The sequence below is a fragment of the Microcebus murinus genome, chromosome 4 (genome assembly GCF_040939455.1).
Source record: "Microcebus murinus isolate Inina chromosome 4, M.murinus_Inina_mat1.0, whole genome shotgun sequence".
NCBI lineage: Eukaryota > Metazoa > Chordata > Mammalia > Primates > Cheirogaleidae > Microcebus > Microcebus murinus.
The window spans coordinates 19,942,609-19,958,783 of NC_134107.1; the positions used below are offsets into that span (position 1 = coordinate 19,942,609).

General features: G+C 36.3%; 2 protein-coding genes across 2 annotated transcripts; both read right to left on the reverse strand.

Moving 5' to 3' along the window:
* Window positions 1-393: 393 nt before the first annotated feature.
* LOC105884164 (olfactory receptor 4C15-like) lies at window positions 394-1,329 on the reverse strand. The gene has a single exon (XM_012787882.2). The coding sequence runs from the start codon at window positions 1,327-1,329 to the stop codon at window positions 394-396; it is 936 nt and encodes a 311-aa protein (XP_012643336.2).
* Window positions 1,330-14,470: 13,141 nt separating this feature from the next.
* On the reverse strand, window positions 14,471-15,382 carry LOC105884130 (olfactory receptor 4C11-like). Its single transcript, XM_012787842.1, has one exon. The coding sequence runs from the start codon at window positions 15,380-15,382 to the stop codon at window positions 14,471-14,473; it is 912 nt and encodes a 303-aa protein (XP_012643296.1).
* Window positions 15,383-16,175: the final 793 nt, after the last annotated feature.

Below are 16,175 nucleotides of genomic sequence, written 5' to 3' on the forward strand. Positions count from 1 at the left end.
TTCTTTTCAATTGGCATAGTTTGGGTAAATTTCTGTTCCTAATTTCTGAGATATTGTTGTCTTCCCTCCAAAAAGATTTTTCAAAGCATGAAGTGAATGGTAAACAGTGTGATGAGGTAATTTCTCTTGTCATGCTTCTTTTAATTGTTAAATTCTAAGTTAATATAAAAGTCAATATTCTTTAATTTACATATGTGATACAAGGCTGACAACACAGGCTTGATGAGTGATCAGAGGGTAAAAACATTATTTTCTTACCCCTCTTTTAATGCTTTTTGTTATAACATTGCCTTACCTCTTTCTGTACTAGGTATATCCCATAAAGTGTTGTCTAAGACTATTTTGATTTTGTTACTATTAACCTGGATTTTATTTTTTTTAAAGTTTAATATTTCATTTTCCATCAGAAACCACCACCAATCTCTTCCATACTTTCCTCATGGCGTTTTTCACTTCCTTATTCCTAAAAGTATAAATCAAAGGATTGAGCAAGGGAGCTACGATGGCATAAATTATTGCCACAATTTTGTCATAGGAGAAAGCAGATGGAGGTCGTGTGTACACAAATATGCATGGGACAAAGAACAAAACCACAACAGCAATGTGAGATCCACAGGTAGAGAGAGCTTTTCTCCGCCCTTCAGAACTATGAGTTCTCAGAGAGAACAAGATGACACCATAGGAGACAAGCAACAAGGAGAAGATTAAGATGCAGAAAACCCCACTATTGAGGACCACAAAAAGGCCAAATATGTGAGTGTCGGTGCAGGCAAGTTCCAGTAATGGATACAAGTCACACAAGAAGTGATCAATGACATTGGGACCACAGAAGGGCAACTGGAAAGTGAAGAGAATTTGTATCATGGAATGCGAGAAACCCCCTGCCCAGGCAACTCCTATCAGAATGCCACAGAGTCTCCGGTTCATGATGGAAGAGTAATGCAAAGGCTTGCAAATGGCCACATACCGATCATAGGCCATGGCTGTGAGGACAATCACCTCTGCCCCACTAAGGAAGTGTTCAGCAAAAAGCTGTATCATGCATCCTTCAAAGGAGATGGTTTTCCTCTCATGGAGGGAATCCATGATCATCTTTGGCATGAAGACGCAGGAGAAACATGCATCTATAAAGGACAGGAAAGCCAGGAAGAAGTACATGGGGGACCCCAGTAGTGCAGGGCTGCTGAAGATGGCTAATACAATTAGCGTGTTGCCCCCGATTATTGCAATATAGACAAATAAAAATACAACAAATAATATTTTTTCAACATTTGGATTCTGTGAAAGCCCCAGGAAGACAAACTCAGTAACAAAGCTTTGGTTTTGCATGATTTCCAAGGAAAAGCTGAAACCTCCAACAGTGGTGATCATGTAGAATCTGTAATTATGATAAAGAAAAGATTGCTTCAGTTCAATTTGTAATATTGCAGTCATCAACAAGTTGGAGCATCCACATGCAAAATTATCTTTAGTGCTTCTGCTGTCATTGTGAACATAAAATTCAAAAGTGTTGAAGGTGGTAGTGAAAGGTCAGACAGAAGTGAGGTGGAGATAAATTACTGAATGTGTTAAAAGGGCCATAGTTTCAATAAATGGAAGGAAAGCATCCACATGTGGTAGACAGGAAAAATAGTTTTCATCTCAAATACCAGCTTTGATCATTTACTAGTAGCTTCCTGGAGTGAATTGTTGAGAAGCATTCTGAAGCTACCTCCAAGTTATGAGGAAAGGAGGACTGTAATTTATTAGTGATGCCTGCCATTGGCATGGAATGGGGGTCTGAGTGACTAGCATGGTCTCCTAATCTGGAGACTGCCTTGTCTACAAAGAGAAGAAGAAAAAAACCCTACAGTTTAAAAGCCTCTTGAAAATCACGGCTACTCCTCAAATATTTCTTTGAAAGTCTAAAGTGGATTGAGCCTTTAAATGAATTAATTCATTCTTCATAAAAGAGAATGATCTGGGGAAAATGACAGGCTATACATTTAATACACAACAAATAGGTACTTAGGGTTTAGTGTTTTATAATCTGTCATTTTAAAATGAGAACAGAAATTTGTAAAAACAATAATGCCAACATCAGAGTGTTGTCATGATGAACAAGTGAAGTAAGGCGGGGCTCAGAGGACCCACTGCCTAGAACATAGTCTGTGATAGGTCATATTGTCCCTGTTTCATTGGTAAGACACTCATGCTTAAACAGGTTCAGTTCAAGCAAACAATACATGCTTGATCTGGTGTTTGAACACATAACCTCTGGCTCCAGCACCCACTGGATTAACAGGGAGAGGAGTGGAGTTTTTCTTTTTCACCAAGAACTTCAGAGCAGGGTGACTTTTCTATCAGCACTTACATATACAAATTGGCAACAACCACATAGGCAAGGAAGAGAAACAATAACTTTCATATATGTTTTATTAATTATTTGCCATCTATTTACACAGTGTGGTCAGGTCTGATCCAGTATAACTATTGGATATACATGTTTCAAATTCATTTGACATTATTGTAAACAGAGAGGTGTGTATATATTAATAGCTTACCTGCTCATCTCCCGGGACTGTATTAAAGGTAAAATTTGAAAATGTAAAAATGTTCCTTATGAAAAAGTACCCTTATCAATTGTACTTTCTACTAACTCACTTAAAGAGCCATCCACCTTACCCACAGAAAGCTTTGGAATGAGTCATCCAGATAATTATCCAAGTTTTGACTTCATTTTCCACAGGTAGACACAGCTTCACAGGATGATTGTATCCTCATCTATATGTGTAACTGAAATGCATCAGCCAAATAGCACATATGTATGTCTGCATGTGTTAACATTTGTATATGTTTGTTATAAAATAGGTGAATAAAAGAATAATAGGGTTTACTGTGAGACTTACAAATAAGCTGATTTTTATGAATGCGACTTAGAGTTAACAGAAACCATTTACAATGTTAACAAAACTAACTACCAAATACACAATTGTGTATGTTCATATCCATCCTTTGGCTTACTTAAAAACAGCTATTTCTAAAGAGTCAGCTTATTTGTAAGTTTCACAATAAACCCCATTATTCTTTTATTCACCTATTTTATAACAAACATATACAAATGTTGACACATGCAGACATTCTATTATAAAGACATCTGCACCCAAATGTTTATGGCATCACAATTCACTATTGCAAGGACATGGAAACAACCCAAGTGCCCATCAATTCATGAGTGGATAATTAAAATTTGGTATATGTTCACAATGGAATATTACTCAATTCTAAGAAATGACAGCAAGCTAGCACTGCTTATACTATCCTGGAATAACCTTAAGCCCATTATCCAAAGTGAGTTGACACAAGATCAGGAAAATGGGCTCCACATGTACTCGCCATCAAATTGGTACTGACTGATTAACACGATGATGCTCAAAGGGTGGTGGTGTTCACCAGGGATTCAGGGATTGGGGGGGGGGGTAAGACCCACATCTTAGGGATGTGGTGAGCATTGTGGAGGGGAAGGGCATACCTCTAACCCTTCCTAGACAGACACAAAGATATAAAATGTAACCAAAATGTCAAAAAAAAAATTATCGGGTGTCAGGCAGGCGGGGGGGGGGAGGGGATGGGCATATACATACATAATGAGTGCAATGCACACCACCTGGAGGATGGACATGCTTGAAGCTCTGACTCTAGGGGGGAAAGGAGGCAAGGGCAATATATGTAACCTTAATAACATTTGTACCCCCATAATATGTTGAAATAAAAAAATTTATTCACAAAAACCCCAGCTATTTCTGTTTCCAGGGTCATTAATACTATTATCTGCACTATGAACCCCATATCCAGTTACAAGTTATAACCAAGAAAACAAGTGTTAAAACAACCTTGTAAGGTCATTGTATCAATGAATAACCACTTATTACAAAGCAAAAAATACCAGTATATGACCCAGCAGTGCTCAGCTTAGCCTAGGACCAAAGGAAGAAAGACAATGAAGTGAAATGAGTAAGAACATCAGCTCCAGACTCACATAAACCTGGGTTGAAATCCAGGATATTCTACTGGGGTGGAATACATTATTTAAAATTCTTCAAATTTTGTTTGTTGGGGTTTTTTTTGAAAGCCTCAGCTGCCACTTCTGTAAATGGGTATAAGAAGAATGTCTATTGATAGGGTTCTTGTGAGAATCAGATAAGGCAACACTCAAAAACATTGATGCAATAGTAAGCAGAGAAGGTCATGATAAGTGGTGAGAACAAACTTCCAGAGTAATTGACACAGAGAAGAAATGGTAACATCTTCACTCACTCCTAATTTCTGCTTTACCATGACCAACATGGTTTTTACTCATCCTGCTCTTAATGTACAGGTGTAAAATATTTTGCATGGTTGGTCTCAGTACAAAAGTGACATTTTTTTTTTTTTTTTTTTGAGACAGAGTCTCACTTTGTTGCACAGGCTAGAGTGAGTGCCGTGGCGTCAGCCTAGCTCACAACAACCTCAAACTCCTGGGCTCAAGCAATCCTACTGCCTCAGCCTCCCGAGTAGCTGGGACTACAGGCATGTGCCACCACGCCCGGCTAATTTTTATATATATATATTAGTTGGCCAATTAATTTCTTTCTATTTATAGTAGAGACGGGGTCTTGCTCTTGCTCAGGCTGGTTTCGAACTCCTGACCTCGAGCAATCCACCCGCCTCGGCCTCCCAAAGTGCTAGGATTACAGGCTTGAGCCACCGCGCCCGGCCCAAAAGTGACATTTTTTAAGTGTACAACACTTTAATGTCCTTCGTAATCCCTGATTAAATTATTGTGGCCCTCAGACCCCCCCAGCATCCACTCCTATTCAGATAGCTTCATTGCACAAAGAAACTTAATTGGATGGGTGGTGGAAAGGAACAGAAGGCTCTATATTAATGGCATAATTATGCAATTCTTAATTCTCCACTTCCTTTATCCTGGGTGTTCTAAGAGCAATACCATTTTAGAATTAAAATGTCCACTAGATATAAAGAAACCCACCCCTTCTTCTTTCAGGTAAAGGAATTTCCAATGTTAGTGTTAAAACTTTAACAATGGAGACTATAGTGTCCTCAAAGTTTGTGATCACAAGAGTTATGATTTTAAATCACTTAAAAGATAATTGCCCTAAATGCAATGTGTTGTCCTAGATTGAATCCTAGAACAGAAAAAGAACAGTAGTGGACAAACTAATGATATGTGAATAAAAATCTGATGTTTAGTTAAGAGTAATATATCAGTTTCATTTCATAGTCTTGACATATATACCCATGGTAATGTAAGTTGATAAGAGTAACGGAAACTGAGTAGCATAAAGTTGGTATACTCTCTTAGCAACTTTTCTGTGAATCTAAAATTACTCCAAATGGAAAGTTAATTGAAGAGAAAAAATTGTTCAATTTGTGCTAGCAAAACTCAAACAATCCCAGCTTGATTGTGTACTAGCCGTGTGTCACTGAGCAAACCACTGTTCCTCAGCTTTTTCTGCTATAAAACAGATAGTAACACTTGTTCAAGCTTCCTGACCCATGAGAGTCAAATAGGTAGTTACTATCAATGTGTTCACAAAGTAGAAGTCAAATATTAATATCAGCATTGTTTTTAAGTAGCATCCACCTACAGACACAAGCAAGCTAGAAATTTGAATCTGTCTTAGGAATGTGTGTTTTTAATTTGCAATTTTTTAATTATACCCATTCTAAAATTGCAGTGAAACTGTTTCATCCATGTAATCGTTTTGTAAGACATATAGTAAATAATTTCAGAATTATTAACATGTTTGTGTATTTTATACAAGTAACCCCAACTCTAAAACTTTATTCGGAAGGTGAAACGTGATGGGGAAGTTTTATAATGAAAGATGGTACCATGTCATTTATAAGAGTGAAAATTGAGAGATATGTAAAATGTTCAATGATAGGAAGAAGTTTACCTAAATCAGGCCATCACAAATTAATAACACATGGTGTGATAAGTAAAACACTAATAATATGAGGACATATAAGGTGAAGCATCTTTATGAGTGAGAAAAACAGAAAACTTGTAATAACTCCGCTAATTTGTACAGATATCTTAAATATAATTTTATAATCTAGAAGGAAATATATAAAATTATTGAGAAATTTTATTTGCAATGTATAGATTATATTATTAGGATGTTTAAAATTAAACATCAAAACAACAAAGCCCACACATAATATCATATTTTTTACCATCTAAACACTTCAGACAAAAGGAGGTAGGGTTTGGGGATAATTTATTTTATAGATGGAACTAACATGCTAACATTACACAGAATCTTATATTAAATTATAAACTCTTGTATATGCTTCATAAATGGCCATACCATGCAACCAGCCCTCCCTGTCCTCTATGCACTCACATTGATAGCAATATTAAGTTCACATTATCCTCTACTAGCAGCTTATTCTGTCCACATTTCTCCTGGTCTTTCCTGACAGCCACACCCTTAATATGCTGGGGCTGCACCTCAGATTGCTTATGTCCTGTTCACAGCATCAGCTGGAGCTGGGACCTTGGGAAGTTGACCTTCTCATGCCCACTATTTACATTGCCTACTATTTCCTTCCCATCAGATTTTGCTAGAAAACTAAATCTAGCATCATTCATTCTGAAAATAATAGAATCTCTATTTCGAGGTTGAAATATACATAACATTCAGAATCATAAGAGAAATTAATAGTGTCATTAAAAGTGATATTTTGTGGCTATATATTTCAAGTAGTAAATTTTATATGCATTTATATGTATATATGTGTCACATATCAGTCACATTTGCATACATTTTTCCAAATACTGTTATTACAAAGAAAAATAATAAATTAAAATCCTATTTGTAATTACTCTCCCTGTTGAGTTCCTTAAATACACCACATTTTTGATCCGGGATTATTATTCAGCAACAAAAGATTTATTCCTTGCCTGTCCAGTTAAGAATATTCCTTTCTCTGACAACCTGGGATGGTCTCTTCAAAAGTCAGAAATTCAGATCCTTTTCTCTCCCCTCTATGTGTTCTCCTTATTTCCCTAAATCTCTCAACATTTATACTCTTACTTTTTCTGGAATTTGAAAAAGATCAAAAGAAACAAAGAAAAAAACCAAAAACCTTTCTCTGTGTCTACTTGTGTTCCTTCTGATCTATGCCTTAACCTTCTTTTTTTCTGGTCTTAGTGATTTAGCTCAATTTGGAGGTAAGACAAAGCCAGGGCAAGTAGCACTAAAGAAATTTAAATTTTTCTGAACACTTCTGAGGCAGGAATCTAATTCTATTTGTGACATCAAATGTGTAAGTGAAATAAACTAGACATAGTTAAATTCAGAGGACTTCATTCTATGATGTGAGGCAACTTTCATACCCTTAATGTCCTTCCCTGTGCCATTTGTTAAGATGTCACAGTGGAAATAGTAAGTGCTTTATTCTGTATCAGTAGAAAAAATGCTTTATTCTATATCAGTAGAATAAATGCTGTATTTTTTTATCAATAGAATAAATGCTTGATTTGTTATCAATAAAATAAATGCTTTGTTCTATATCAATAGAATATATGCTTTATTCTATATCAATAACCCTATATATGGTACAACAGCACTTGAATTTACCGTATTACATCAGTGTCCTTTACACAACATTATGCAGCAGAATATTCTGCTTTTTAATCTAAAACATCAGGATGGTGAGAGCATGAGATCATAAATGATAAATGAAAGAATAAATAAAATGCTATTAGAGAGCAATGACAAAAATATGCACTTGTTGCTTTTAGAAGTTATTTAGATTTAACTTGAATAACATGAAAGGCTGAAGACAGGTCTAATTTCATTACTCTTGAAGTAATTAGGTGCTCCTACAGCTTCTCCAAAAAACAAAACACCAATTTCCATTCTAACAGGGCTATATATTGGATACTTTTTATGTGTCAAAAACTGTCTTATGGACTCCAAAAGTATTTTATTTGTTTCCACATCTTTTCATCTTGGTAATATTATTATCCTCATTAAGTGTGTGGAGTCTGAGAGCCAGAAAGATTATGTAACTAGCCCAAGTGTGCCCAGTATTAAGTGAAAGGCTCATGGATTGCATTAAACTTTACAGCCTGACCATGACACTCACACTTTGAGGCACTACTTCACAATTTGAAATCCTCTCTAAAAATGCAAACGTAGGAATTATAAATCTCACCATTTGTCAATTTCTTGAAAATTCTGGTGATGTTAATCTCCCATTCATTATGGAGAGAAGCCCGTTTGGTGGCTGGCCAAATCGGGAAGATGGTTTCCAACCCTTCCATTTACATCTAAGAGAGACAGGAAGAGCATCTCTGGCAGACAAGGTAGAGAATGTTACCCACTGCTTATCAAGTGCTGTCTTTAACATAGTCTTAAGAAAAACAAATAAAGTAGCAGAAGTTTCCTCCACAGGTTTCTACTAGAATTTAAAGAAATTTCCCTGAGGGGTCATCAACCTATACAATTGGTTCTCAGCTCCACCAGGGTTTGGAAATTTTCCATCAGTATGATTGTCCAACACATAGTTTTATGTGGTTTGACTTGCTCAAATGTTGGCAAAATTTTTATGCCCCTGATCAATTAGAGGATTTTTATTCTTTTTTCAACTTCTGGGTTTCTATTAGAAGATGCTTTGATTTTCCTTCATGTTAACATATACAGTAGTGTGTATACAGTGATAGAATCACGGAACTAGGGCAAACTCCCTGTGCACTTAATAAGTAAAAAAGCTGAGTTCTAGGATATGGCAGCATCAATCGATTAGGACAAAAGACATTGTTTTGGGACTAGGGTAGCAATAAGTGTGCATTAAAGAATAACATTTTATGTATAAGAATGCAAAGATTCATAGATAATCAAAAGGTTATTTTTTCTCTCAGAAAGTTGATCTTGAAGATCCATGACCTTACAACTGAAGTAAAATTTGTAAAGAATAAAGGAATTTTTCTCTTTTTGTATTATTTGAAAAAAAGATAGACCAGACCAGGTCTGTTTACTCTAAAAAACAAAAACAAAAACATAGCATTGAGACTGAAGTCTGAGGAACAACTTGAACTTAACTCAGCATGTCCTTTCAGAAAGGGATGACACCAAACAATGTGTTGCTTTAAACATTATTTAAACATTTTATCCTATGTACTTATATGTTTATTCATACCTCACAGAAAAATGCAAAATTGAAGTAATTTATCAGAAAAGTTATGACCCAGAAGCTCCATCACTTTAATTGTCTGTGAAATTAAGAAAGAATGTAATTTTCTTTTAATTGAAATTAAATATGTGTTTTCTGACACAGATGAATCACCTGGTATGGAACACAGTCCCAGACGGGGTGATATTTTATAAATATCACTCAGCAACAGATTTGACCAATTCATTATGGAACCCTGATTCTCACTCCAAGCCACAGTTAGCATCTTCTACTTCATTCCATGCCCTGCTTTGCTTAATCCTTTATTATTTCTTTTGATAGAGGAACAGAGTAGAACAACTTAAACATAAGATTGTAAAGATGAAATAGAGTAGATAATACAAAAAACATAATTTTTCACAGTTATGAAAAAATAGGGTAAATTATTTTTTAAGTTTAAATTAGAAAACAAAAAGAGACAGAGGGAGCCACGGCCAAGCAAAAGAAAAGGCAGGTGAGGGATAACAATTTTCCTTTCCAGAATTTGTCCAATATTATACTCTTTGTTGCTGATATAAAATTCTGTCTTCATCAGTTGATATTGCAACTGATACTGCAAGATTCAAAACTCCAAAGGATCACTACAGGCTACCAAGAGTAACTATATGCCAATAAATTAGAAAATCTGGAATAAATGCATAAATTTTTAGACATACACAAACTGCCAAGAGTGAACCAGAAATAAGTTCAAAACCTGAATAAACCAATAAAAAGTAACAAGATAGAAGCAATAAGAAGTCTGCCGAAAATAATATCTAGGACTTAGTGGCTTCACTGTTGAATTCCGCAAGCATTCAAAGAAGAACTACTAATCCTACTTAAACTATTCCAAAATATTGAGGAGGAAGGGATCCTCCCAAACTCATTCTATTAGTTGTGTAATAACCCTGATACCAAAACCAAAGACACAACAAAAATATTAAACTATAGGCCAATATTACTGATGAACATAGATGCAAAAATCCTCAACAAAATACTAGCAAACTGAATTCAATAACACCTTAAAAAGACATCCCAGGTATGCAAGGATGGTTTAACATACACAAATCAATGTGATGCACCATATCAACAGAATGAAGGAGAAAAACCATACTATCATTTGAATCAATGTTGAAAAATCATTCAGTAAAATACAGGATAAAAACTGGGTATAGAAGCAACTTATCTCAACATGATAAATGGCATCTATGACAGACCCACAGCTAGTATCATACTGTATGGGGAAAAGCTGAAAGCCTTTCCTCTAAGATCTGGAACAGGGGTTCTCAAACTTTTTAAACAGGGGGCCAGTTCACTGTTCCTCAAACCTTTGGAGAGTGTGTACTGTGGGCCAGGGACAAGTTGGCTGCTAAGCAGGACAGGCAGCAGCGGCAAAAACACCCAGAGGGCTGGATAAATGTGCTAGGTGGCCCGCATGTGGCCCGAGGGCCATAGTTTGAGGACGCCTGATCTGGAACAAAAAAAATGCCGACTTTCACCACTGTTATTCAACATAGTACTGGAAGATCTAGCTAAAGCAACCAATCTAGAGAAAGAAATGAACAGCATCCAAATGGAAAAGGAAGAAGTCAAATTATGCTTGTTTGCAGATGATATGATCTTATATCTAGAGAAACCTAAGATTTGACCCAAATACTATTAGAACTGATAAACAAATTCAGTAAAGTTGTAGGATAAAAAATCAACATACGAAAGTCAGTAGCATTTCTAATGCCAGCAGCAAACAATCTGAAAAGGAAACCAAGAATGCAATCCCATTTACAAATGCTACAAATAAAACAAAATACCTAGGAATAAACTGATCCAAAGAAGTGAAGGAATTATATAATGAAAACTATAAAACATTCAGGAAAGGACTTGAACAAGACACACAGAAAAATAGAAAGATAGTCCATGTTCATGGATTGAAAGAATCAATAGTGTAAAAATGGCGATACCATCCAAAGCAATCTAAAGATTCAGTGCAATTCCCACCAAAATACCAGTGACATTCTTTATAGACATAGAAAAAAATAATCCTAAAATGTATATGTAACTTCAAAAGACCCAGAAGAGATGAAGCCATTGTGAGCAAAAAAAACAAAACTGGAGAATCACCTTACCTAACTTGAATTATACTACAGAGCTTCGGTAAACAAAATAACATGGCACTAGCATAAAACCAGACACCTAGACCAATGGGACAGAATAGGGAACACAGAAATAAATTCACATATTTGTAGTGAATTTATCTTCGACAAAGTTGTCAAGAACATACAGTGAGAAAAGGACAGTCTCTTCAATAAATGGTGGTGGGAAAACTGGATATCCATATGCAGAAGAATGAAACTAGACCCTCATCTCTTGCCACTTACAAAATCAAGTCAAAATGAATTAACCCTTTGTACTTGGATGTGGAATGTGGATAATGTCGAGTGGATAATGAGAAAAAAGCAAGCGAGTACAAAGGGTTAAAGGATTAAGTCTAAGATAGGAAGATATGAAACTACTAAAAGAAAACATTGGTGATATACTTCAGAACGAGCGAGGACTTCAGTAATATCCCCAAAGCATTGGTCTGGGTGAAGACTTGAGTAATACCCCCAAAGCACAGGAAGCCATTGCAAAAGTGGACAAATGGGATCACATTAACCTAAAAATCATCTGCACAGCAAAGGAAACAATCAAGAAAGTAAAGAGAGAACCCACAGAATGGGAGAGAACATTTGCAAACTACCCATCTAACTGGGAATTAATAACTACAATATAGATGTAGGTCCAGCAACTCAATAGGAAAAAAGCAATTAACACATTTAAAAAATAGAGAAAGACCTGAATAGACATTTCTCAAAAGAAGAAATACAAGTGGCCAACAGGTATATGAAAAAATGCTCAACATCATTAGTCATCAGAGAAATGCAAATCAAAACTGCATTGAGATATCCTCTCACACCAGTTAAAGTGCCTTCATCAAAAATACAGGTAATAACAAATCCTGCTGAGGATGTGGAGAAGGGAGAATCCTCGTACGTGTTGGTGGGAATGTAAATTAGTGCAACCACTATTGAGAACAGTATGCAGGTTCCTCAAAAAACTAAAAGTAGAAGTGCCATATGACTCAGAAAATCCCACTGCTGGGAATATATATTTATGCTTGTTATATATATCGAAAGATATCTGCACTCCCATGTTTGTTGAAGCACTATTCACCATAGCCAAGATATGGAATCAACCTAAGCACCTATCTATGGATGAATGGTTAAAGAAATTGTGACACATATACATAATGGAACATTTTGTAGCCACAGAAAAGAATGAAACCCTGCCATTTCCAATGTTATGAATAGAATTGGAGAACATCATGTTAAGGGAAATAAGTTAAGCACAGATAGACAAATCTCATATGTTCTCACTCATTTATGGGAGCGAAATACTACAAACCATTGATTTCCTGGAGACAGAGAGTGGAATGACAGTTACCAGACTGGGAAGGGAAGCAGGGAGTGGGGAGAAATAAAACAGAAGCCTCAGACCTGAATGCAGAGATGGGAGAACTGAAGATGACTCCCCTGACCATATAAATCACAAAAGGATTTTATAGGAGCTGTCTCAGATCTCCCTGAGATCACTTAGAGACTTCTGTTTTCCAGTGACCCAACCGAATATGGATTTTCAGACCTCCTTTCTTTGTCCCGCTCCCATACTTGGAGTGATTCTCCTCCCCCCTTTCCTCAGTATGTCTTTCTAAAGTCAGTCTCTGCACAATACACTTTCAAGTTCTCCCTGTTTACAGGTAAGGGTTTTTTTTTTAATTTCAAAACATTAAGGGGGTACAAATGTTTTTGTTAAATGGATGCCTTGTATAATGCTTAAGTCAGGGTTTTAAGTGTCCCTCTCACCAGAACAGTGCTTTTATTGTACCAAATAGGTAAGTTTTTAAACCTCATACCCTTCTTACCCCCTCTCTGCTTTGGTTTCCAATGTCCTTTATATCTTTTTGTGCCCATTATCCCAAGTGAGGTATCTTAGGAATGGAAAAACATATAAGTTTAATTATACTAACGTTTATCTCTAAAAGTCTATCTTTTAAATGAGTGCCAACAAATGATTCTGAAATTGGAGTAAAGTACAATCTGCTGCTAAATAAAATAAATTCTGTTGAATTCCAGTGTTGATATGTTATTCGTGAATTAACGTTTTCCGTATACCAAAATCTTAAAAGTAAAGTCTTGAGTAGACACAGTAGATTTGGAATTACAAACTATGTCCAAATTACCCTATGCCTGCTACAGTCTAAATGTTTATGCTTCCCCACAAATTCATATGTTGAAATTCTAACCAGTGAGGTAATGGTATTAGGAGGTAATTAGAGCCCTCATAAAATATGCCCCATAGAGATCCTTTCCCTTTAATCAGGCAATGTTATAGCAAGAAGACTGCAGCCTATGAACTAGGAAGGGTCCCTCACTAGACACAGGGTCTGCTGTCACATTGACATTGGACTTCCCAGGGTCCAGAACTTTAAGAAATAAGTATCTGTTGTTTATAAGATACCTGGCTTATGGCATTTTGTTACAGCAGCCCAAAATGGGTTAAAACAATGCCGATTTCATACCAAAGCAATTTGAGAGGTTTTCCAGTAGGATTTCTCTGAATTCTCCAGCTTTTATTGGAGTTTGAGCATCAATGAATGGAGGTAGATATCTCCAGTGAGGCAGACTTAAGCACAGATTTCTAGAGTAGTATTTTTTGGGATCATCCTCTCTAATCTGAAGTTGGCAAGAAAACAATTTTGACTCTATGAGTGCCCAGAGTCCTGTGGATTAGCTCTTATGATCACATTCATAAGGGACTAGAGTAAAATCTAAAAAGAATTGGTGTACATACACACACACACATACACATATTCATTCTGTCATTAGTCAGTACATTTCTTTCTGAAGAAAAACTTATACAGGAAACAAAGTTACCATGCAATGATGACCAGGTATGGATAGAATTCGAGAAAAGGCCATCATAGGTTAATTAAAATGATTATGAGCTTTAAGCCATCATAGTCTAGAACAATCTTCTCAGAATAAGCTATATATACACATCCGTATTTACACAGACAAATACACAAACATGAGCACATATATATCTGCATGAATGTCTTGATTGCTTATTTCCTGACAAGAATGTTTTCTTTTTTTAGTACTTGCAACAAAATAAATAGTTAAGCAAATAAGCATTAGATTCCTCATATATTATATATCAACTGATATCACACTTTGCTACACCATAATTTTATCATGGCATTTTTCACTTCTGCATTCCTTAGTGTATAGATCAGAGGGTTGAGTAAGGGTGTGCCAATTGTATAAAACACAGCCACCATCTTGTCTATTGGAAAAGTGGTTGGTGGGCATGTGTATATAAATATACATGGACCAAAAAATAGGACAACCACAATAAAGTGGGAAGTGCATGTGGAAAGTGCTTTTCGCCTTCCTTCTGCACTGTGGTTTCTCAGAGAGTATAAGATGACTATATAAGAGATCAGCAGAATTATGAAACTCACCATGCATATGGCCCCACTATTAGACACAATAAGTAAATTTATCACATGAGTGTCCATGCAGGCAAGTTTCAACAAGGGCTGCAAATCACAGAAATAGTGATCAATCACATTTGGGCCACAGAAGGGCAATCTCAAAGCCAGGAAAATCTGTGCTGAAGAATGAATGCAAGACCCTACCCATGCCAAAATCATCAATATACCACAGACACGCCGGCTCATAATTGTTGTGTATCTCAGAGGCCTACAAATAGCTGCATAGCGATCAAAGGCCATGAGAATGAGCACAAAGATCTCCATGCATCCAAAGAAATGCGCTGCAAAGACCTGAGTCATGCACTCATTGTAGGAAATGGTCTTCTTCTGAGAAAGGGCATCCACAATCAACCTGGGGGCTGTGGTGGTTGAGAAGCAAGCATCAGCAAAGGACAGGTAGAATAGGAAAAAGTACATGGGACTCCCAAGGGTCTGGCTTGTTTTAATAGTCACCACAATGAGAAAGTTTCCCAACAGAGTTGCAAGGTAAAGAATCAAGAAGATCCCAAATATTGCTTTCTGCTTTCCAGCATCCTGTGTCAACCCAAATAGAATGAATTCAGTCACACTGCTATTAATCATTGTATAAGCGTCTGTAGGTAGGGTCCGGTGGAAAATCTGCAGACAGAAGGAAAGAAATGACATCTTGGGGTGATCCATTGGCTGACCTTGGAATTCCCTGGTTCTGTTCCAGGCCTGTTAACCTCCAACTGCCTCTGTGAATCGCCTATGAATCTTTGTCCATCTGCAGATGCCGAGGCACCTCCAGGATTTATCTGTTAACTCAGAAACTCAGTGGACTGGACCCAAGCTTTTGCCTTTAGGGAGTAAAAAATAAATGCTCTTCAAAAATGTTGACTCTTACCTATACTGAGAACTACAGAACGTGTTCTTTCATTGGACAAGTGACTTAACTACTTTGAAACCTAGCTTTTATATATGAAAAATGGTATGCAGAAATGTGCCCTAACTTATTCTGAATTTTCAGAAGAATTAAAGAAGATTTTATACCCTCACATATACACATATACATATATTTCTTGTATTATGCATCTTATCTCTGTGCTTTGCAATCTGAAATAGACTATTCCAATATAATTAAGCATCAGTATTGTTGAAGAATCCCTCTGAAGAACATCTTCCCCATTCAGTTCATTCATTTTTGTGTCCATTATGCCTCACCCCTTTAGTATGTTGGATTAAATATGCTTTACAAAGAATCTACTTTGACAACCATTCACTTATGCCTCTTGTGTTCAAGATGTCAGCTCACTGATGGTCATGATATAACAGATGTCTGGATGATATCTTGAAATTGGCATAATTGAAAGAAACTACTCTTTACCCTTTTCACTGTACACTTAAACTTATACTG